General features: G+C 39.0%; 1 protein-coding gene across 1 annotated transcript in view; it reads right to left on the minus strand.

The window, feature by feature from the left end:
• Window positions 1–25,107, minus strand: part of ADSS (adenylosuccinate synthase) — a 38,828-nt gene extending 13,721 nt beyond the window's left edge. Inside the window, exons 1-5 of the mRNA XM_027887287.1 lie at window positions 24,697–25,107; window positions 8,426–8,528; window positions 5,908–5,976; window positions 5,108–5,158; window positions 2,735–2,801 (exon numbers count right to left, since the gene is read on the minus strand). Of these exons, the coding sequence (XP_027743088.1) occupies window positions 2,735–2,801; window positions 5,108–5,158; window positions 5,908–5,976; window positions 8,426–8,528; window positions 24,697–24,858 (452 nt within the window). The 5' untranslated portion in view covers window positions 24,859–25,107. The remainder of the gene's footprint in view (window positions 1–2,734; window positions 2,802–5,107; window positions 5,159–5,907; window positions 5,977–8,425; window positions 8,529–24,696) is intronic.
• Window positions 25,108–25,634: the final 527 nt, after the last annotated feature.

The following is a 25,634-nucleotide window of genomic DNA, read 5'->3' on the forward strand; positions in this document are numbered from 1 at the left end:
GAATGCAAAGAAAACATCCTGGAGTACTAAGAACTGAAACTAATTAAACACCTTCTGAAGCATTGTCCTGAAGACCTAAAGAAGTTCTCCATAAAGCAACAACAAAACCAGTATGGATTTCAAGTCTCTATATAAGAAACATTTCATTTAATTCCAAATACATGAGTTGGAGCCAGGAAAACAGAAAACGCTGCCAAGCATGTTAAGGGTTTAGGGATGGATTTTCCACTGCATCTAATTCTGAAAACCTGAATTCCTTCTTCTCCTTACCTGCCCACTTTGCCTGAAAAGTTTTTTTCAGCTTTAGTCAGTGATATCATAACATATAACTTGCTTGCACTGATTTTAGTGTGAGAGACGTACTAGTTCAGAAAGTGTCTTCTACCAGAGTCTTGCTAAACAGCTATCAAAATGGAGCCAACCTGCACTCGTTACGGGCAGATTATCAAATATCTTCCTCATCACCCACAATAGATTTAAGGAACTTACTAAAAAGTGCAACGGCTGCAGCATTTCCAGAAATCTGCTGTATATTGCTAAGCTTAGTTTTGCACTTAATTTAAACTATTTTGGTTTGTTTGTTTTTCCTGACCAGACACACAACCTTATTTTCTTCAATTATAAATTCTGCATGCACAGAGGGGCCCATATTTCTCACAACTGCCTTGAAGGTACTATACAAGAGCTCAGTTCAAGAGGGTCTCCATTTCAAGTAAGAGGCACAGGTCATATCTGGATTTTATGATAAAAAGTATCAATTGATATGTGAGTAAACAGAAATACAGTTCACTATTCATTTTAATTAGGTCCTTAGTAGTTGTATCACATTCAACATAATAATTTTGTAAAAAAAATACCTGGATTTCTTCCAATTAGACTCAAAATCAAGTTATCTCAGGGAGTGATGTTTACCTCCAGTCCAAAACAACCAGACATTCTAATCAACTTTGCATCACACAGTATCATTTAGCCAGACCAGGATATCGTGGATTAAATAACTCCCTCTAGCCTCCACCCCAATTCATACCCTCCACAGAGAATCTTTTTAAGGAGGAAGAGTTTCCATTTATTTTGTTTCATTATGACATACCAGACAGTTAAGCTATCAGAAGACTGTATTTACGGAAGTTATAACAATTGTATAAGCAGAAGGTACTCTATTAGATTACCTTTTCTATAACCTTTCTGCAAGGAAAACTACATGAGCCTTACTTGTGACTGTTTTTGAGCTACATTTGAACAGGTAAAAGCATTTATTTATTAAAATAAAAAAATAACCTTACCACTTACAATGTTCAAAGTGTTAGACACAAAAGAATTTAAACACCAGATACGCTATGTAGTCAAATATAGACATAACAGCAGGCTCTTTCAATTCCTCACCCCCGACAAACAGGAGACAATCTTTTGATAATCCACGATAGTCTGTTCTTAACCAGCCTGCAGTGCTTCTCTCCCCACTACATTCACTTAGACAGCCTTAAAATTTAGGGGGAAATCGAGAGTAGTTTTAATGAGTTTGGAAACTGTATGATTGTTGCAGAATTTCAAGAACTCCACAGAAAGAAGAAATACAGCATTTTTAAAAGTGACTTGAGCTTTTTAGCTTTGAATGTAGCTTTTTTTTCCTGTTTTATTAAAAAAAAAAAAAAACAACACTAATTGGGCTTTCACTGACAATCATTAACACTAACGAACAAAGTAGTGCCTTCTCTCAAGTAGCTCATTGATCAACAGTGTTTTTAATTGCAAATACTGTCATACAGCAATGTTGGGTTTCACTCCATCAGTATTCAAGAATAGCTGATAACCACATACTGACTCATTAAAAAAAGTATATTCTTCCATATACATATATGTGTTTCTGTAGTCTTCCTGATTGCTTCTTAATTCCTAAAATAACAGGTAAGGGGAGAGCTGGTACAGCAAAGTCATATGAAAATGACCCAATGTAAAAATAACTGACAATCATCACTCAATAGCAGCCTGTGTGAAATAAGATACACTCAAACCAGACACTCTCTTAAAGGTTATCATCGTGGACGATACCTTTTACAGGTAAGGATGTCAGAATTCCTTTTCATCCACACAATATCTCTTTTTGGAAGTCTAAGTTTACTGGTATCTGAGAAGTTTATAGTGCAACCATTACTTTCCAGCTGTAGACAGGTCACTTAATTCTGCCAGCTTTTTCCCCATCCCCAAGAACTAGGGAGCTACTTGGAAAGCACAATTTAAAAACATAGCAGATAGTTTCTGAAAGCTTCAAAAAGTCATTAGCAGCCCATAGTAGACAATGTGAACATTTACTTGCACTTCTAACAATAAGGCATCATGAGATACTAAATTAGTTATACAAGACACCTTTCAGTTATTTGGAGATGACAGAAGTGTCCTTCTATCTTCATTGCAAGAAATATACTTTTACAGAAACTAATACCTCCAGCAAACAAAACATTTGGAAGCGGGAACTTTTTTTATAAAGCAAATTAAGAACTAGGAACTTTTTCATAAGACAAAATATCAAAATAAAACTCTGTAATTAGGAATATAATCTTTCACTAGCCCCTGAAAGACAAAAGTGTAAGAAATGATCCCTGCATTCTCCACATTGAAGAGTTACGTGGATAATTAATATTTTTTTTAACTCAGTGACAAACAGTAACAGATACTCAATGCATTAAGTCATGTTTGTTCTAAGTCATCCCACATTTGACGAAATAAAACTACCTACTTCTTTCCTGCTTGTTCCTGCCTCTGTTGTTCTTGGATGCCATCAGCAGCTTGGTGGAAATCAAACACTACGAAAATAAATAAGTTGAAAATTTGTGTGAAACAAATTACTATATCATTATTTCTGCATTACTATTAATTATTCAGATTATTATTAATCAACTGCAGCCTATCTTTTTATCAATGTGGAAAAATAATACACACACTGAAGAAAGGCAAGTAAAATGAGAAGAGTTTTTTTTCTCCTCTTTTACAAGTAACATTTTTTCAGAGGGAAAAGTTATAAGGTTTTTCAGATACTTTCTTTAAAGTGTTTATTTTGTAGAATACTTGCAGGTTGAGTATACACATCCCACAGAATAACTAAGCCATTTCAGCTTTGTAGTAGCCCAAAAGATTATATGGATTAAAAAAAACATGCAGTGGAAAAAAATCCTGGAAACAGATTGTAGTAAAAAAAGGTCATACTGCTGAAATTTAGGTGGGAACTTAAAATGAACATTCTCACTTATTCTAAAGATTTCTTAAACCATTTTTATGTTCTAGACAACATCAATTAAAACACATCTGGAAATACAAAAGCTCCCGCCAGCATCTGTTATGATAACAGAGGTCATCTTCATAAGGCCTGAATTTTTACGCTTTACATTGTTATTAATAACAAAGATTATGCAAAGTATCCCTTGCATCAAGTCTTTGTCTATCATAAAAGCCAAAAAAACCCCAACCAAAATCCCAAATTTTACAAGACTCATGTCAAATACAAACATCGGTGCATAGTATACAGGTGAACAGAAGTCAGCTTAATTTTCTTAAGTGATATCCTCCTGAAAGTTAAAAACTAACGTACACATTACACAGCAAAGACTGAAAACTTACAAGTACTTACTTCATTTAGTAAGTACTCATCTCTCTACAAGTGTGGTTTTCCTGTTTGCCTTACCAATTTGTTTTTGTGTTTATTTCCACACATTCCCGTGTTGTAAAGGATTACATTATACCCAGCAGCTTGAACCTATCTTTGGTTGATCCTTTGTTACAAACTGATTGTTCATAGACAACAACAGCCCTTTCAGAGAAGACATTTTTATCATGACAACAGATCTTCAGATTGCCATCAAAACTTTGTAAACAGAGGCATTCTGAAAGTTCATTTCTGTTAAGAGGCTGAATGGTTATGAGTGACAGTCAGTTACTAATCCTTTTTACTCACAATTTGTTTAGTGATAAAAACCTCCCACTATTGCCATTGCAATATAATCACCACAGAAAAGTTTTTCTAATAATCAAGCAAGTTCCAAGTAGTTCACCTACAGTGATTCTGCTATCAGAAAAGATATTGGTAACTTAAAACAGTTACTAACTATTCCAAACTCATTAGGTACTCCAAAGTAATAACATTTATTGTAAATAACATGTTCATTCACTAAGCTACTCCAGAGTTGTTTAAGAAAACAACATACAAAAACCCCAAAGAAAGCAAAACCAAAAGCAAACCCTTTTTTCGGTGTTATAAGCTTTTATCTCATAAAGTCCTAAACAGTTTGCATCTTCAGAAAACGACTCCCAGAGCAGCAATAATGTTACAATATCCAAAGAGCTAATTTAAGGGTGAATCCATGTAATAAAGGTGTGGCAGAGGAAGAGTCTCTGAAGCTCTGCATTGGTGGACTGGACTGTAAACACTATTTTACTCCAGGCTCTGAACTGCAGTGCTGTCTGGAGCATAGGCTGGAATCAGTGCTTGACTGATGAGCTCCTTGCGAGAAGGGCAGTCATTCCCTCCATCCCTACAGAGTCCTTACCACAGAATCTCCTTTTGGAAGCATGTGGCAATTTCCTTGGTAAGGAGAACATTAGTTTGAAGTTAAACCTGGTCATGTGGTTTCCCAACAGAAAAGTTGTTGTAAGCAACACAGCTTTTGCACCAAAAGGGTAAATTAATCCTCCAGTCAATTCACTTCTGAATGCTTTTTGACTGCTATGTCTTCTCATCTGTGACTTATGAAGTGAATCTGCTTTCCTGACTAGGTGATGCTTATGGAGTAGGATTAAAGAGTCACTAGAATATAAAACTGGGAGGGTTCTGAGTGAGGAATGTTTTCTTCTAGGACCTTCAATAAACCAAAGCAGCCCACAGAGACTTAATCCAAAGAAAAGTACAGACCTATGTAAAGAGATAGCTAAAAATTGCCACACTTTTAATGCCACAAAAAGTTCAGAGAAATAAAAGAATAACAACAACAACAACAAAACAAAACCACAGGAAAAAAAACCCACCCCCCCCAAAAAACAACAACAACAACAAAACAAAGAAAAAAACAAACAAAAAAACACCACCACACAGAAAACTAAACCCCAAACAGGAACTTACCAATATGAGCCCTGTCAGAAATTATTAGCCTTTTCTCCCAGCCTTCCAGCCCTTAAAAGACAAAAGTAAATAGTTCAAATTATGTTTTGTATAGTGTTTTTGTCTTCTGATGTATAAAGTATAAATGCTTTTCATGTTTAGTCTTCAGTCAATCTATTTAAAGACTGAGCAATCACATTGTAGAATTAAAAAAAAAAAGTAATTTCAGTAATTAAAAGTTGGCATCAACCTATAAAGTTGAGAAAATCAGGCTTATTCTGAAGAATTGAAGCTATTCTACTAATTCCTCAATTTTAGCAAATAATTAGTAGCTTTTTTGGTTTTGAATAATCTAGACCACTGCTTTACCTCACTTACAGTAGACTGATGCCAAGCACAGCAATAGACATAACACAAAGTATCCAAAAACTGAGTTCTGAATCAAGAAGTGATTACCACAGCACTTGTTTACATTAACAAGGTCAAAGCGTACACCAATATTGTAAGACACAAAACAACTATGAACTGGTTAACACACTTAAAGAAGTTGTTTCCCTTCTTAAATTCACTTTTTTAAGCAAAGAAAAATGTCTGTAGATAATTCGTATTTAGAATATATTCTGAAACTGTAGAGACTTCTTCTATCTGTCTTCTCATGAGGACCATGAAACTTCTAGCAAGACTCTTGTCAGAAAGCAGCAGCTAAAGGGAGTTATGGAAAAATACATTGTATATAACCTCAACAGAGGAATCCTCCATTTAAATTTTTTGAGGAAAGCCCCACAAAATATTTTAAAAGTAGTATCTTAAAATTTTCTCACCTTTTCCTTTCTTTAAGTTTTTTTCAGCTTCTTCAAAGAGTCCTGGCAAATGAATTACAACGCCATTTCCTGAAGAAAACCATTTCATTACATTAATTTAATGCATTGTTGAGTATGGGAAAAAATAACAGCTCAAAGGCACTTCATATTTTATGTGCAGAGTATTTTATTACTTAAGTTTTTTAACTTTCAAGATAAAGCAATTTTTTTCCTCAGGTATTTGTCTAAAAGACAGATTTACTCCTTTCTACCTACATGCACTGAATCTTTTTAATAAACTCAACTAAACTTTCAATTTCGATGAGGACAAGCAGTAACAAAATCGTGGGACAGTCTGAAATGCAACTTCCTCTTCCTCTTATCTAAAATTAACTTCCTGCTTTATACTTCATTTTAATAACTCTATTGTTTTTTAAAAGCTTGGCACATTTCTATGATCATTATAAACACTAACATCCCCTCAGGCTGTGCTCCCTCAGCAACAGACACAAGGTATTCTGTACATAGAGTTGGGGTTGTTAACAGACTAGCAAAAATAACAGAGTAAAAAAGGATCTGTCGAAAGCATGCTCACCTTCCTACAGCTGTCACATTGCTCAGAAAAAGACTACTAGCTCATACAATTAACTGGCATCACTGAGTGCCTAAGGAGGAGCATTCCCACACGGCAAAACTGAACCATCTTAAGGTCATGCCAAACTCAGTAGATCCAAAGCTACCAGTATAACACCTAGGTAATAAAGAGACCTGTTGTTCAAAACTATTTGCGTATCACCTAATTTCAAAGAAATAAAGGCATTTTAAGCATCAAAATATAAAGTATTTTAAGACTTCTTCACTATAACCTTCATGGTGCAGTCCTAAACAATGGGAATACTTTATTATAATACTCCAATCATTTTGCCCTTGCCCTTTTTTGAACCTATAAGCTCTTTCACTAGAATCCTAAGTTGGTTCTTTTTCCCCAAAAAGAGACTTTAAGCACCAGGCAAATCTGTAAGAAGCTTGAACAACAAGCTTCAGAACAGCCAAGATCAATAGACGGAAGATACAGACAAGAGGTTCTGTAAAAAGTTCTCTACTGTCTACCGTGTTTTAAAGGATGGGGGCTTTCCTACTCAACCAAGTACACAAACACCATATGACAAAGGGGCATTCTTTTTTACTGTTTTCAAGCAATAATCTCCTTAAGAAACGTAACACACTAACACAAAAAAGAACAGAAGTACCATCATCTGCCTTAGCCCTCAAAACTAGGAACAGTTAACATACCAAACTCCCCTTCATCAGCATGAATCTATTTCCGTGCCCATTGGTTCAATTTCTACAGAAGTATTAGGCAGGGCAAGCTGATCCAAAACTATCCCATTAGCAAGTCACAACATAACAGCTGAAAAGAGGCAATTAACCACCAAATCCCATCAAGTACGGAGTTAGTGCTGACTGAGAGTACACAGTCACTACAAACTGGACTGTTGATAATTGAGTAAATTGTGACAGAGACTCTCAAGCTGATGTTTAGTAAACTGTCAATACTGTCAATGACCACTTGCTCTTGGCACATGTACCAAGCTGAGAGGCAAGACTACAGGCTCAAAGCAGTGAGGTGCAGGAAGAAGGGACAGGAAGAGCATGGTAACAGAGTCCTGATTTGGACAAGTATACTGTTTAAGGGACAGGAGTTCTGGGTATCAAAAAAGCAAGATGGAAGTGTCGTGAGGTCATAGCCTTTAGTGACCCAGAGATCCACCTACTCAGTGAAACAGCACTCAGGGATATACATAGTTATAATGCTGTGTACACATTTTATATTTATCTTCATTTTTAGAAGGAAGTTGTACGGGCTACACAGCATTATTAAGCAGGTTGGTCACACAAACAATCTAAAGGGAAAAAACCAAACATGTAGGATTGGAAACAGGATTCCAAGACAAGGAGGGGGGTAAGTAGGTTTGTAGGGACAACGTAGTCTAAATCTCCTTTCACGAAGAAAACAAATCATAGATCCTGACATCACCTAGTACTGCCACTGCCCTAAACTTCTAATGTACTTCTCCTGAGAGGACTTCTTAGTAAGAATTTTACAGCAAGGAAGTCTTTTGGAGTTAGCCTTCATTTCACAATTCAATGGAAAAGAGAGGAAAGATCTATGTTTCAAAAAGTACCGGTAGGGACTTAGCAGGGCTAAAAAATCAAACAGAGAGGAGGTATTTGGAGAATAAAATAAATAATTGATAAAGAAAATAAGAGTGAATGGGAAAATGAAGATATCTTGGGCGGCTAGCTGTTTGTATCGATAGATAAGAACAAATGTGAACTATGCAAGACAATAAAAGAAGCTTCTGTAATCTAAACTTCAAAAATGAGTTAGGGCAGTATTAGGATGACAGCAGAACAGTTCAAGCCTATGAAAAATTGAAGAAAAAGAATCCTTACCCTGTATGTCCTCAGATACATTATTTTAACATGTCAGAAGGCTGTAACTACAATACTCTATCTTTTAGAGATGTCCACTTACCAATGAATGCAGTGACCTTTGGATTGATGATCCCACTTGGCAGAAGGTGAAAGTCATACTCCACAGCATCCACAACAACTGTATGTCCTGCATTATTGCCTCCCTGAGTGGGAAGGAGAGAGGGGAGAGAAGAAAGTTTTTTAATATTTTTTGACACCAAATGCAAATGAACACAGTATAAATACGGAATAAACTTGTTCCAGCTCCAATTCCACATTTTCATTTCTGTTACTGACAAAAGATCTTTCAGAGATTTCCTTTTCCCAGGAAGTCAGCCAAACTTCTGTCAAACTGGACAATTTCAACATCAGTATTATCTGCCATATAGACTTTGCACGGTGTTTTGGTTCATCAAAGGTACAAAAGCTTGGAATAAGATTAAAATCTTTTAAAAATTATTGGACAGAAGCATGAATATTCTAGATCATGCAGTCATTTCTGAAAGCCATCATCAATTTCATTAGCTTCCTGTTACAGTTATGGGAAGTGCTGAAAGTGGAACTGCAACCTTAGTACAGTAAAAAAAACCAAATCCCTAATTAAACTCCATAAAACCATACAGTTATTGGGAAAGATAAGTCTAGCTGTTTGGCAACGTGCAGGTTTGTTGTTCTGAATTCTGAGTTCAGTCTTTTGAGCGCTTTTGTATGAATAGCAACCAGCGAAGTTAACTAGTTCATTCTATACCTACTGTGTGATGAGAGTGGTTCTGTAACAGTACAAGTCATTTTCACCTAAAATGTTTTGTTTAAGGAGAGAATCTAGAAACAACTATGACTTTGTGGTTTTGTAAGTTACCAGAAACCATTTACATCAAACTGACACTTAACATTTCTAGCTCTTTTCATTACCACAGAGAAAGAATTAAGAGATTTGTTAAAGTGTGAAATAGGTCTAAAATACAAAAAGAAGCTTGTGACTAAGTCTTAAAGAGGGTCAAGAAAGGCTTATGAAACTGAAAAGATTACGAAACAGTTACCAAATATCCCCAGATCTTGTTTGTTGTACTTTTGAAAATAAGCTTATACTCTCTTGTGACCCAGTCATTTGTGCAAGATAAGGTTACATACAAAATGGTTGTTTGTCATAACCACAGGAACAGGCACCTTGCACCAGAAATAAACAAACTGCTTCAAAGAAGGAAAACCTTAAAGCAAAGACTTTTAAACTCAGCTGCCTTTCAGCACAAGACAAACTCAAGAAAAGCATTATATTAAAAGAAGAAGAAAAAGAAATTATATGAAGTATTAATCCATGGAGTTATAAATCTGAAATATTCCAGAATATTGTCTCACATAAGATCTTTTTTAAGCAATGAACTCACTACTTCTACAATCTCAAAGCATGAATCCAATACATAAAGCCATATCTGACAATACAAATAGAGAACAGTTGTAGATACCAAACATTTTTTGCTAGTACATAAACACACATACCACAGGTTTTTTTCCATGCAGTGAACACTACCTGGAAGCAGCTGTAAAGATTTCAGATGCAGATTTTCACTGCAAGTGATCTGGGCGACTCAGGCAGAGAATGACAAATTTTTGATTCACAACATGTGAAACATACTGAATGCAAATAAAAAATAGGCCTTTCAAGTTTATTCTTTTAAGAAAATAATAAATGTTCAGGAATAATCCTCCTCCTTCCATTTTTTCTACTCAGTAGTAGCTCTAAGAAAGATTATTTCGCAATCTACCACTCTTCAACTGTATCTTTGATTTTAAAGGATGTTAACTAGCTGCATTAGCACATAGATCATTTACGGCTATTTTTGAAATGCAGTGCTGACACTCCTCAGCTACTGCAAGTTACTCCAAAACTAGATATTATTCTAAGAACCATTAAGTCCTATACTAGTTTTTCTAAGTAACAAGAGACATTGGTTTTCTACTCAGTGTTTGAGAATGTAAGCAAAACCTTTCCTGGTGAAGAGCACTTATGCACTGAAGTAGCATTTATAGTCAAGTACATCTGCTGAAAGTGGTAGTTACCTTCTTCCACATCAGATTCCTTCAAATTATTTCTTTCTATTAGATCCACTGTTATTATCAGTCTAGTTAATATCAGTTTAACATGAACACCAAAGCACTTTAGATGAATATTCAATAGATAAGTCTAAGTACAACACTGAATAAGGTACTAGTAATTTACAAATGGGAACACAAGTCCAAAGTCTCCCACTGCAGCATAAACAAACTGGACTAACCCATAAGCAATATTAAGATCAGTAAATTCATTTGAAATTATCTACAAGCTGGATGAGTTAATGTTTTGCTTCTCAATTTAAGAAAAAAAAAAAAAAAAGAGCTCTCTAGTGTCATGAATGTCAAATAAAGAAAAAAATGGTCAGTATAGAGATTAGATCATGATCAACAATAAATTCTTAGTGTCAAAGTTTGCCAAGCTACTGGTGCCATTCAGACGCGGAAACCTAAAGTTCAGCAGTCACATGTGCTTGAGTAAGGTGTACAGCACGCAGCCTCTGACTCTGCTAATCACGAGAACACAGCTCCTGACTTTTGGTGGTGTCAAGATTTCTTCTTTGCACTGCTGAGTGATGCCAACGTGTGTTGGTTCCACGCTCACTGAAAAATACCCCACTGTTAACAGAATAAAAATGGCATTTTACCTTTTAAACCTTGAACTACTCACACAACAGTGTTCATGATTCATCTAGAAGTAAGCTAGTTCTATTTACTTCTGGATGTTTACTGTGAGTATTCTTCTTTAAGAGATTTTGCTAGAGACTAATGTAGAAAATGTGTGATGAATCACTCTCTGAAGACACTTTTAGGCCATACTAATACCTCAAGGTTTCCAGAAGCTTATTTTCGGAGTAGACTCAAATTTGAATCTCAGAATTTAGTTGTTGATAATATTATGATGCTGACAACAGGAAAAGATTCAATCTCAAAAGTGCTATTGATACAGCTGTCTGGTAAAACATTAAGTCACTCCACGCCCTGCTTTGGATGTCATGCTGTCAAAATGTGCCATTTTGAAAAATACTTTTAATTTCAAACACTATTTTAGGAGAGCATTGAAATAACAGCATGTCATAAACTCAATTTTCAAAATTCTTCTGCTGATTTGCAGGTAAGCTCTACTCCAATCACAGAAGTGCAAGCATATGAATTGTAATATATTAAAATAATGGTTCACACTGCACACTTTACAGTGAACTTGCAGTAAAGTGTACACATGTTGTGTGCTCAGACATTGCTCAACATGGGTTTGGTAAACAATTCTAATAACAGAAATCTGAACTCAGAGTTCTAGTGGTGGTGAGGTGAAGGGGAGGGTTGTTATTAGGTTTGAGTTTGTTTTGGGTTGTTTTTTCCTCCTCCAGAAACTGATGTTAATGCAGGCAACTATTGCCTCTGAGCATAACTCCAAGTGTAAACTGATGACGTTGCTCCTGGCTTCTTTGCTTTCCATCTGGATTCCTCACTCCTCCTCCCTCAAACTAAACCAAATGGGATCAGTTAGGTCATTCAAACTAACACTCCTTTCATTCAGATGTTTAAACATTATTAATGGAGAACTAACTCTGGAATTTATTTTCACTACTAGTTAAAGTTCATGCTCAAATGATCTTCAATACCTTGCATAAAGCTTTTGCCAGGGGGAAATTAAGACATACAAGTCATTTCTTGAGGCTGGCAATACTACCTAGTTAACTAAATAAAATAATCAGTTTACCACATCTCAGTAACCTTCTAGGTACCAAAAAAACCAGAAGCTGTCTCCCATAACTGGGGGAGAAAAAACTGAAACACCCCTGTGCGAACACAAACGGTGGAAAAGTGTGCGGCAAGAGCAAAAGATGTTGCTGCTCAGTCTGGAATCCACTAAGTGCATGTAGCATTCTGCCTTTCACCCTGTACAACAACAAGACTTCCTTCAGTTGAGCCAACACATGTGGCATGGCCAAGATACTCACGAGGGCAAGGCAACTCTGGATTCAGCTACAAGTAGATGGATTGCACAAAAGGATAGAGGGGGAAAAGATGACTTCTTATATCTGAGAGGTACAAGAAGGCCCCAGTGGCACTCTGAACAAAGAGCTTCTTTACTGGGATGCTTCCTTCCCATTCTGCAGAATGGCAGCAGAGAATTGGTAGAAGAATGGTGGTAGAATTCAGAATGCAGGCTATGAAGGATGACGTCAGGCAGCCCAGGCTGTGCCAGAGGAAGAAAAATAATATTGTTCAGGTGTAGAAAAAGCAGAAAAAATAATTAAGAAGTAAAAGTAATCAGTACAACAAAATAGCATGATACCGTCAGCAATGTCTAACAGACTCAAGACTGTGCTTGCATGGTACTGCAATGCAATATTTTATTCCAAAATTACACAAAAGACACTTTTTGAAGGACAGCAAAGACACAAATACCTAATAAAAAAGACAAGCAGAGAAGCCCTGTTGAGGGGAAAAAGCCAAAAAACCTAACAAAACAGTTCAGGACAGGGGATGTACGCAGGACCAGAAGAGAGCTTTCAAGGTCAAAACACAGACCCCCTGAACCTTCTTCATAAATTTTCGTGTTCTCTCCTTCTGCTTCTATGGTTTCCATACTCAGATACAGCTGTTATAATAGTGGTCTAAACCCACTGACCTAACATACGAAGAAGAAGAAAAAAAAAACAAAACATCAAAACAAAGCAACCACACACACACACAGACCTACTCATTTCTTTATGTGCTTCCTAAAACCACTCTAAACATTAATCACAGAAATTCTGATTTTCTTTCAACTAACAACTGTGCATATTATTTTCTTAAATACAAAATTACCAAAGAGAAGATCAATCATTGTGTTCATTTCTAAGTATACCCCTGTGCACATCATTCAAGTTCAGTTACATACAGCAGAATCCCTACACACTGCAAGCTTCTAATTTCAATAGACACAATCTAGGATATCCCAACATTTTGTTATTTTAAGTCATCCTAGAATTCGTGACAGAAGGTATTTGCTAGTTACCTGAACATTTTCTTAGCACAGCATCATCCCAGAACATACCAAGGACACAAAATCAAAGAACACCAGAGAAAATCAGGTGTTCATTGCCCAAAAGGCTGTATCACCTAATATTCAAATTGTGTGAACTGACAGTATTGTTGGAAAGTATTAGAAAAAAAAAAAAGTTGGAAAAGTTGGAAAGTATCAGAAAAAAAACCAAAAAACACAACAGTTGTTAATATTACACCAGAGACTAAGAACTTAATGAAGTCAATGTGCGTAATGCTTAACTTTTGCTTATTTAACATTGAGGTATCTCTCTAGATTAGGTTAGGTTATTACTAGGCTATTTAGGTAAGAATATAAACAGACTTCTCCCTTAAGTTTAATACAGCTCACTTAGAAGAAAGCGACTTTAAAAAAAACACCCCAACCACTTCTCTTTAGGTTTTCCTTACATTAGAAAACATCCCCTAGACTTGGGCTCATTTCATCACAGAAAAATTGGTATGTAGGAAAAGAACAAAGAACAGAACACAAAACTGATTCTCCATCTAGCAACGAAGCAGTGACCCAAAACAAAGACCACTAAGAACCAGTAACAACACACTGTACTCCTATCTAGACGCTAACACAGCCACTGCTTGTGAAGCTCCAGGCATACTTTGCTTCAGTATAGCACCATTTATTTGTGCATCTCTATCAAGGCATAGAACATCAGTTTAAGCACACTTTGAGGTTTCCAAAATTGGATTTTCTGTTTCAGCAACCTTCTTAGCACTAAAAAGTTAAAAGCATTGTTCGTTTGACCCTTCTCCTTTTCTTCTGTTATTTTTTTTCCTTGTATTTTTCAGCACAGTATTTGGAAAAGTTCTCATTCCTTTCCCAAAGGATTTTTTGGTGACCAAAGAAGCTGCACTTTCAGCAGCCCACAGATGTACCAAATTACAATATTAAATTGTATCTCTAATTGAATTTCTCCAACTTTTCAACCACCAGGAGCATGAACTTCATAACAGAAAGTAATATAAATATAAGCTGTCCTTCCTCAACTTTTTACTTCACCTTGGAGTCAATACCTAGGACCACTGCTGTTGCTCAAGACTCTGAAACACACCAAAGATAGGGCAGCTGGTCTCATCACTGAACCCAGTCTCCAGTTTTCAAGATTCCCAGTTCCAGCCTGCAATGCTGAAGGAAGAACTACCACCATGTGACACTGAGCCCTTGGGCTGGTAACACAGAAAACAGGAGCTCGCTCAAAGTTGAGGGAAAACCAAACACCTATTTTTTTTCCCCACAACAATATCAGTTCAAACAATTCATGGAATTAGGAATTTGGGAACCTTAGAAATAGCTGCTCTAATCACAGTCTTCATGCAAAAAGAAACCAAAATAGAATTGGAAAAAACACCTCAGCTATGAAAGTTTCCTAGTACTATTTAAAGAGTTGCTGGATTGTTTGTTGGGGGGGGGGGGGGGCTGTTTGTTTTTTAAAGCTTCTGCACTTATCCAGCTCAGAAGGGTACCAGTTGGATTGGAAAGAAAACATTTTTTTTCCATTTATCTGAGGACACAGCGTGAAAGTCATCACAAATAACAAATGTGAAACTATGTCGTGTGTCCCAACATGACATGAACGTGTTGGAGCAAATCCAGAGTAGGGCCATGAAGATGATCAGTTTTGCCAAATCTCTCCTGTGAACACAGGTTGAGAGAGTAGTGCTTGCTCAGCTTGGAGAAGAGAATGCTTTGGGGTGACCTTACTGAAGCCTCCCACTACCTGTAGACCTATAGGAGAGCTGGAGAGGGACTTCTGACAAGACCATGTAGCAATAGGACCAGAGGGAATGGATTTAAACTGAAAGTGGGTAGGTTTAGATTAGGTATTAGGAAGAAACTCCTTACTGTGAGGGTAGTGAGGCACTGAAACAGGTTGCCCAGAGAACTGGTGGATGCCCCATTGCTGGAAGTGTCTAAGACCAGACTGGATGGGGCTCTGAGCAACCTGGTCTAGTGGAAGCTGTCCCTGACAATGGCAGGGGTGTTGGCACTAGATGATCTTTAAGGTCCCTTCCAACTCAAACCATTGTATGTTTCTATGATTTCAGTATACAGATTTAGTTTAGGGACTTCTTAATTTGATGCTCTGATGGATGAACAATTTAAAATCCTATTAAGAGACAGTAGTTTTTTTTCTCCTTGCATAATCCTGACACTATTGAATTATAGTATTATTTTAGAGTATTTCAAGTGGAATATTGAAAGTAAGATCAGGACCATGAGCTTTACACCCAGGCTATAATATTTTAAGCAAAACCTGTTGTAGGATAACCAAATACATAAGCTTTTTTAAAAAGCATTATTCCAGCTTTACTGGTACAGTATGCTTAAATCACTTTCTTGAAAAAACATACGATCCCTAACCAGTAGCTGGTAATCTTGAAATATCCAAGCTATTTAACATGTAGAAAAGCAAAGTATACAGGACATATGACAGAAAGTTGTACGCTAAGAGACAAATTATCACACTAGTACTGTTAGAGTGACAGCAACCCTTGTAAAAAACCCCGTATTTACCCGCTTTTCTAAAAGCCTAACTCCATAAAACAGTCCCCACGAAACACTACTTTTGAAATGTTTTACAATGGTAAGTTGCTCAGAGATATTATTTTTTAAAGAAAACTAAACAAAAAAAAAACAAAATAAAAACAAACAAACAAACAAAAAAGAGGGTATTTTTTTCTTCAGCTCGTTAAAGAGTATTAAGTAGCCTAAAAATCCTTCTCCTTGTAAGCACCACACCCAAGAATCTGCATATTCAATTCAGATAGGTTGATCAGTACTACACACAAAACAAGATACTATTCTAAAACATACCTATCCTGGCAAATGTGAACAGAATCAGTGACACATGCACAGAGGGGTTATTAGATAGCAAAGGCAGCTGCAAGTATTGCTCATCTGGGGGCTGTTCGATAAACATTCTTTGGAAACACCCTTTTTGCAATAGTTTTGAGTGCCTGAAAACACTAACTTGGAAGGGGGAAAAGTCATTATCTGCTAGTTGACATTGGACTAGACACAAGCCTCAAAACATCAATAAATCAAACAAGTGACTCACAGTAGCCAAAACCCACTATCAAAGCGCTGCAAGGCAACAAACAACACGCTCGTGCACCTGACACAAACACACCAGGTAACACAACGCTGTGCCATGGTCCAGATGGTACCACCGGAAGACCTACAAAAGGCTAATCAATATTACTGAAGAGGTCACATTTAAAACACACTAATTGAACAGTGTTTCTAATAGGACATCTATGGTAATTTTAAGGTCAATCATGTCAGCACTTCCCCCATCTTGCAAAATTTACTTACTGCCTCTTGCATTCTGTAGCTTTTAACTATCATGACAGCAACCTAAAGTATTTTGGGTAAAGAATGGAATAGAGCTAGCAACAATAGTAATGCAAGTGCCTGACTACAGTTTTATGATTTTTTTTTTCCTTAGAGTTTTGAACAGTGAAACAATTTTTACAAGTGTAACTCTTAGAAAGGTATATTTTGGATCCAGACTGGTAAACTCATCCCTGAAGTTGTTCATGCATTCTTATAAGTCTTCTCCCTTTGAACCTTCCCACAGCACAAGAGCTCTTTAGCTTGTTATATTCTGTCCACGCACAACAGCTTTCAAATCACATATAGAGCATGGAGAAGGAGCATTGTTAATAATATTTAACAGCAATTTTTCTTCTGGAATTGCATTGCTGTACTAGTGAGAAGCCCCCAGGGAACATTCATGTGTTGAGCTGATTCACTAGATAAGTAAGAAGCAATCTTTTTTTCTGGAGTTATGGCAGAGTTTTGATAATTTAATGAAATTAATTTGGTAAAACAGTAATGACTTATGCTGATCTTCAGAAAGTTGTATTGATGACTACTTCATAAGCCTTTTTGCAACATGACCTCTAGTGACAGGATTAAAGAGAGATGCTCTTTTTAAACAAAAAGATTATTTTCTTGCTGAATTTAAATAGCACAATGAAGTTTATCAGCCAAGATTTCAAGTTTAAAGTGCATAACCAGCACTAATCAGAACTCAGCTAACGGAACCGGGTGTTACAAGCTCTGGTTTATTCTACATGCCTGCTAACTTAGAAGCTCATCTGAAGCTAAGTAAAGTCAACAATTAAGGAAACATGGAATCTCCAAAAAGACACTGAAAATGATACAAAGCCCTACTCAAATGCTTACACAGGGACATTCTGAACCAGAACCCTTTTTCTCTGGTGAGTTTGATCAAAGAAGTTCCTTGCTCCTGGGTTTGCAGCCAGTCTCACTGGTTTGCCTGAAAAGTATGCAAAGGACTTGACCACTCAAGGGATAAGGATTTGCAGGTCTTCCATTTTCCTGGCACATGGGACTCTTCCAGAAAAAAAATGTGCACATTTAATATATTCATTGTTCACTTAATTTCAAATTCATTCTAACTTAAAACTTTGGGGTTTTCCTGTTCTCTTTTAGAAAAAACGTGCCAACAGTCTAATAGGAAACATGAATGTACTAACTTTAATTTTCAGCAAAACCAAAAAGGAAAGCAGAGTTGCTTGCTCTTAAAATGAAAGCAAATATAAGACTCCTCATATTCCTTGTTTTTTAAAACCTTTGTGTCGAGCACAAAGAGCAAGAATAAATGTGTGCCACGTGTGCTAGCCAAGGAAGTGCACACTTCAGTATGACACACATGCACATACGTAAGTAGAACGTGCAAGAAAGAAATCACTGCACATGAAACTAAGATGGAGGAACAACAGTATATCTTTCTCCATTTTAGATCTATGCAAGTTGATTTATGTTTTTTATTTTCAGAGCATGTCTCCATTAGTCAAGGGCAGACGAGACATTCATATAACAACCAGAACAGTTGAATTAATTTGGATGCAACAAGACAGCAGTTCGAACCCCACTGCCCCACCTACAGCCAGCAGTACTCCCGTAACTGCTAAGGCTGGTCTGCATTACTGCAACTTTACCAGGCAGTGGAGGTGCACAGGGAAAGAAACATTTGAGGGAAGCAGACTGGAATTGCAAGTAACAGCATATTGTGAACGGCTTTCTATACTGGTACTAAATACAAAAGCATTTAAAGCAGTTCTGAAATACTGACGTGCATTTAAGAGAACTATCTACCCAAAAAGTCTATGATGACAATCACTGCCTTTTCTTATGACACGATCATGCCAAGTTGTCTATCTCAAAAATATGATGCCTCAGGGAAGAGCAAAGAAGTCTCTCAAGTTATTTCCTCTAGAATAAAAATTAGTTGTCTACTTTAAAGAGATGTTATCTCATGTTACGTTAAGGAAGAAGCCATACACTCCTTTCAACTCTCCCCATCAGATGTGTGTGTGCATAATTTTTTCTACAGTTTACTTTTATTGCTACCACATTCCAGCATTCCTTTTTAGCTCAGGGCAACCACTGTTGTTTCTGAGCTAGCTGTCCAAGTGACTGCCAAGTTGGACAAGAAGCAAGTCGATGCTGCTTTGGCATCATATAGCTGTAAACATTTTCTTTTAACTCTTAGATGAAAAGTTAAAAATACTTCGAGAAAGCTGGATACTACCATTACTTACAAGAAACACACTAAAGGCTGCTTCTTGCCACAATCAGATTCTGGGAATGCTGAGCACATCTTTAGAAAGTTCATCAGTCTAGGGAAGATATATCTGAACCCCTGTGACACACCCCAACCAGACATAGCTTTGCAATTTCTAGGCTATTTGCTTCTCATTTTGATACATACTGTCAAAAACCTGTTTTGAAATTAAGACTGCAAAAAATCCCCCTTTCAAAAAAACATAAATAAGTTAAAAGAACTATAAAAATCAAGGTTTTGATAACAAATTCATTCTCTCACATCCCAGATCTTGAGATTAATTTCTTTCTCCCCCCTTCATCCCCAGTTAACATCTAACAAACTCTACTTTGCATAACATATTCCCAAACTTCAGTCTGAACAACATCCAGCAGCTAGCCATTTTCTCCTTTAGCAAATCCATTCATGTTTGCAAGACCTAAACCTAGTTCAAGGAGCCATTATGTCACTGACTTTATGAAGGTTTCTGAAACTTTGGCTAGACTTCAGAAATTTTTGAGCATGTAGTACAAGTATTGTTGAATCAGAACATGATCAAGAGTATAGTTTGAGGCAGAATATGACGGAATTAGCACATTATGTTTTACACATTCACCTGTGTTCTAACAAATAGAACATTAACTTTACTGAAGTCTATTAATCTCAAGAAACTCCATCCATTTCTCTGTACTAACAGAATTAGCTCTGATGAACTGCTACTGAAAGACAAAATTCAAAAGGACTCTTTAGAGGTGGTTTTGGTTTTATTTTATCTCACTTGCAAAACTTTATATTATTGTATGTTAGGTAGCCAAGAGGAGTCATTATTCAAGTCCAGAATAAAGACAAATTTATCCCAAAGAAATAGAAGAGATCAAGTGAGGCAGGTAAATCAGGAACAAGAAAATGTTCAAAGCACAGATATGTCCAGCACTGCGTTGCTCCAGTGTACAAAACCCCACCAATGTTTGCTACAGTCACAAGAACATTCGAGAAAAGATATCAAAACCAAAAAGTGACTTTGGGAATACTTACAGAGAACACCTTCCAAATGTGTGAGGTAGTGTAGTAGAAATAAAAAAATGCATTTGAAATCTTAATAAGCTGCTACAGATTACTGCATCTTAACCAACCAAACACACACATTAAGCTTTTGCAATAACAGTAAGATTGAAAGCGCAATAAGAAATCAGTAGATCAAGGAGTAATTTGCTCTTCAGTGCTCTTAAGGCTGTCTTTGTTAATGGTACAAACTTTATGAACTGGAAAATCAGATTTCAACTGTTGTTCTATTTAAAATAACGCAGACTTTGTGTGATTGTTTACAATAACAAGAGATCACCTGTCAGAGATGCTCTAAAGCAGGTCTGTAAAGCATATGACTCACTGATGGAGTAGGCCAAAGAACTCATTTTACTGACCTCTCTCCTCACCAGAGCATATCACTGGCACATTGCCAACCACTACAAGGTCCAAAAGTGCACCCAGCACTGAAAAGAAGAAAGCTCTAGCTAGGCATCACTTACTAAATGCCTGAGCAGCTAAAAAAAGCACTAATAGCTATAGCTATTGATTCTGCTATTCCTAATTCTGCATGGCTTGCATAAGCTTTAGACTAAAACACTTTTTAAAATGAGAATATTTAGAAGAACAGTGGGCTCAGAGAATGGAAGATTAAAAAAAGTAGCCATATACAGACTAGTGATATGGAGGTATCAGGCAGCACTGGTGTGAGGACTTCAGTCAGCAGTTATCAGCTGGCCGATGGTAACTGCTTAACCCCAAGGATCTGCACACTGAAGACTTCTCTAGATCGTGCACTGCAGTTGCCACATATCAAGTCATCAACAGTGGCATTAATAAACACAGTCTTATTGGGGCAGAAGGAAGAGGAAAAGGGAGTACAAAGACTTCACACACCGCTTAGCACCTCAGGAGCATGAATTGTGTGACCCCACAGCAGGCAGACCCCACTGAAACCAGATGAGAATATGTGGTAAGAAGCTGCAAATCTGTTTAGAAGTAGCAACAAGATGTACAACAGAACTGAAGAAACAGGAAAATGGGATTCTTTAACATGGGGAACACGGCATAGAAACAATGTGGAGGCTTAGAAATCTTACCTCTGTCAATTATATTCTCTGAATAAATCAGCTCCCTCCAATTGTAAGAACAGGAAGTGAACAAAAATGTGTTGATGAAATGAGTGAATGAGAACAGATTCAAGCAGTGCAGACATTACATATTCTGCTGCATGGCATACACTGGTAGACTGGGTGGGAGTGGTGATGTTAATACAAGAGACATATAGCATATTCTGGTACCATATTTGATAAAATTATTATCTAAAATAATTTGCTTGCATTAATTTGTCACTTCCATCATTCCCACAAATGAATGAAACTTGGTAATTAATTTCCCAATTTGGTTGCATTCTGCAATGGTGAGGAAGTCCCTTAATCAAAACAGGAAACTTTTTCCTTTAACTTTCCATTACTTGGGGAATGGACAAAAATACAATGTATACTTTCAAAATTTCCAGGTTTGATGGCAGCAAGGCTAGCTGCTTACTCAGAGGAAACTATGTCGATCAAAACACACAAACCAAAAATTTCTCTGGCAACTATCTGTGAATCTCAAACCAGTTCTTGTTCTATTTTACTCTCTGGACTATGATTTATGTGATAGCAGGTAAACAGACCTTGTTTTTTAAGCCACTGAAAACAAGATGTAAGTTTAAGGGCAAAAGTCTCACCAACGTGTTTGTTTTATCAACAGCATCGTATTACCAGATACCTCCTGGAGGTAAATCAAGACCAGTTCAAATTTTACAGTAGAAGAACAAGTACATGTTATACAGGCATGTTTGTTTAAACTGCATCTGAACCCTTGGTGCTAGCAACATTTTCACAAAACTATCATAGTTGCCAGTGCCACAGCATTAGCAACAACATCTGGCCCCCTGGACCTATTTTAATTTTAGCTTAGCCTCTTCAACAATTGGATTTGAAACCGTAATATTAATTCTGATAAATACAAAACTGTCTCCTGAAAAGAAAATACCATTCGCTTTCTCTGAGCACAAGACTCATTTCCACAACCTCTAAACCTAAGATAAAATACTAGGGAGGGTAGGGTTGAGAAGGAGTAAGTAGTCGTATCGTAACTTATTTCCTGACACATGTTCAGCTAAGTGTGCCTAAGGACCTGGTTCCAAATGCCACAGCTGGTCAATCAAACAAATCACTGGAATCATTAGCACACCTGCTACGTAGGAGACAAGAAGGCATAGCCATAGATTTGAGAGTACAACTTCTTGGAACGCCTTTACAGGAATTGTAAAATTAAGTGATAAGTTGCTTCTCACTTCTGCGGCAGGACCTTTTTTATGCTTTGCATCTGCCCAGAACAAGGGACAGTGTGGTCAACCCTAGAGTGCTTCACTGCAAGCATAACCCAAGTTTCTAAGACATCTTAGACCTGCTACAACAACTTCCCTAGTCCTCCAACAGATGTACTAATAAGTTTTCCACAAGAACACGCTGGAAATATGTGACGTCATCCACAGGCATTCTAGCAACTCTGGCATGATGAACAGAAAGAACCGTCCTGGGATACGTAAGAGTATAGCGTTGAAATAAGGATCAGAAGCTCCAGTTACGGAAAGCTGATATTAGCAAGGGCCAAACCAAGTGTGTTGTGATTTTTCTTTCTGGATTTGTACCACTACAAAAAGCACAAGGGTCACACTCTAATTTACCAGCAGTAACAAAAGCATCACAAATATGCTCACATACATAACAAGATTATCTAATAATATTAAATAATTAATATTTAATTATTTAATTAATATTTAATTATTTAATAATATCTTTAATAGCTCAGTACCACTGAAAGAAAATGTTCCTATTTCCCCTTCTCATTCTGAGAAATTGTTCTTTGTGCTTATCCTGTCCTGGGCTCTTCTGTTCACCAAGGTCCTCTAAGCCAATAAAGTTCAGTTTTGTTTACTAAAACCATAGCAAGTAAATCCAACAGAAAATAGTTTCCTGCCACTCTGATGAGTTTAATCAACTTACAGAAGTGTTCAAGTGCCAGAGTCAGTGCATGGGAGGAGACTCGGGGAGCACAGTCATCAACAGGAAAGGGAAGAAAAGAGGAAGAAAAACTCCTTCCTTCATCAGAAGAAACAAGCTGTTAGAAATGGCAGAACTGGCCAGGAAATTCAAGCTTGAGATAACACCATAATTTCTCCCTTTTCTTGATCCTTTACCAAGTGGATTCAAAACAAGTAACATTAAGACGTGCACACAGAAATGCACTGTTTGCCTCTCTGTCTCTCCTCCAAAACTTCCTAGCATTAAACATACACACTCACGTAGGTGCCCTTCGAGTCTCAAGAACAAAGTCGTAAAGGACGAACTGAGTCACTCTGTTCTATGACCCACAAAGACAGGGAGTCATGCCACAGCACCAAATCAGATTATTTAAAAAAACCCCATGATCTAAGGGAAAAAAAAAATTTCATTTGTGAAAACATTATTTAGAAATATGTTTGTTTACTTCAAAATTAAATTCTCTGAAGTTCAAGGTATCGATTTGTCAGGTTTGCAAGGACTTGTTTTTGAAAACACCAGTTTACGTGCAGTTCTCATTGGATAACACAACTCTCATTCTGGGGAATGGTATGCTCTTCCAAAATATATTTAAGAGAAAATTTAAATTGTGCATTCAACAAAAGCACACAGATAACAACACTTACACGAAGCCTGCACGTGCTGTGGGCATTTTATGCTGCTGTCTCTCTTAACTTTAAGAAAAAAACCGCGCAAGGCTTTAGCTCATTGTGTTGTACTCTACAGCACTACTACACTAGAGATGTTAAGAAAAACATCTCCTCAGATCTGTGTTGTTTTAACGTAGGCTTTTAAGACTACTATGCTTGCAGGCTAGACTCGTCTGGTTGTGTGTCTTTTCTTTTTTTTTTTTTTCCCCTCTTTTGCTGGAATAAGGCCTCTACACAGACAAGAAAAATTACAAATAAATAAACAAACATCTAACTGTAGGATTCCACTGACACAACGATCTTGAAAGAAAGGGCAGGCGAGTCCTTTAGCATCTCGTTTTGGCCGAAGAGCCCGAGTTGTGGCAGACTACAGGGATCCCCCCACGTGCATCCTGCAACTGGCGCTCGGCTCCGCGCAGCTCCCGGCGCCGCGGCCCGGGAGGGCTCCCGCCGACACAGCCGGCAAGGGGATCCTGGACCCGCGGCGATGCTGCGGGAGCTGCCGAGCGCGGCCCCTTCCCGGCGCCCCCCTCCCCGACACAAAGAGTGGGAAGCCTGAGGGGGAGGAAGGACGCGATCCCGGGCGCGTTCCTCCTGCCAGGGGCCAGCTCTGGGCAACGAGGAGGGCGCCTTCCTCCTCCTCCTCCTCCTCCTCTTTCCCCAGCGCCGGGACAAAGGCGGCGCGGGAGGGCTGCGGGGCAGCAGAGCCTTCCCCGGCGAGAGCCCCACGGCCACCGCCGACCCCGGCCCTGCGCCTCCCCGCTCGCAAGGGGCAGAAACCGTGGCGGGCACAAGCGCCCGGGGGGTCCGCCCGCCTCAAGGTGACACCCGCGGCCTCCCCCGAGCCCCCGGCCGCCTCCTCCTCCTCCTCACCTGGCACCTGCAGACGATGTCGGCGTCCTGCGCTAGTAGATCCACCACCTTGCCCTTGCCCTCGTCGCCCCACTGTGCGCCCAGCACGACGGTGACCCTGTTGCCGGGGCGGCGGGCGGCGCACTCGCCGTTGGGGATGGCGGGGCCGCCGTGCTCCGCCATGGCTCGCGCTGCCCGCTCCGGCGCCGCTCCAGGCACATGCGGCAGCGCGCGGCGGCTCCGCTCCCCCCGCCTCCGCCTCCTCCTTCCCCTCCCCGCCGGCCGGGCGGGCGGTGCCGCCGCTCCCGCGGCCAGGTGGTGCCGCCGCCTACCGGCCTGGCCGGCCCCGCCGCTCCCCGCCAGCCCGACCCCTGCCCTCAGCCGGAGCTCCCCTCTCGCTCTCGCGAAAAACAGAAACCGCCACTGCCCCCGGACGCCTTTTTTTCCCCTGCCACTCCCTCCGCGCCTCGCGGCCGCGACTACGTTACCCAGCGTGCCGCGCGGCCTCCCCCGCGCGGAGGTCTGCGGGGAGGCGGGCGCAGTGCACGCTGGGGCGCGTAGTCCCCTTGGGCCACCTGCGGCAGGACGGCGCCCCGGCGGTTGCCCCGGGCGGCCCCGCGGCCACAGAGGCTGAGCCGGGCGAACGGAGGGCCCGGAGCGGCCATGGCGGGCGGCCGGGAAGGGGTGGCGGTAGGGGCCGGCAGCGGTGGAAGGAGGAGACCGGGGGTGCAGATGTTGCGCCCGTTCCCTAGAGTTGCCTTGCGTTACCCCTCGGGTTTCAGCTACGGCGGGACCTACGGCCCCTATCGCGGGTGTCAGCGCTGCGTGTGTGCAGCGTGTCCTTAGTGCTGCTGGATTAACTAACGTCCACAAGAGTGCAAATTAAAGTTTGGGGAGCCAGGGGGTGAATGTAAGAGGCCATTTTCTCATTATCTCCAGAGACACCGGAACATGGCCTC

The sequence above is a fragment of the Empidonax traillii genome, unplaced genomic scaffold, assembly GCF_003031625.1.
Source record: "Empidonax traillii isolate 1590-97213 ecotype Southwest subspecies unplaced genomic scaffold, ASM303162v1 scaffold206:size1282135, whole genome shotgun sequence".
NCBI classification, from domain to species: Eukaryota; Metazoa; Chordata; class Aves; order Passeriformes; family Tyrannidae; genus Empidonax; species Empidonax traillii.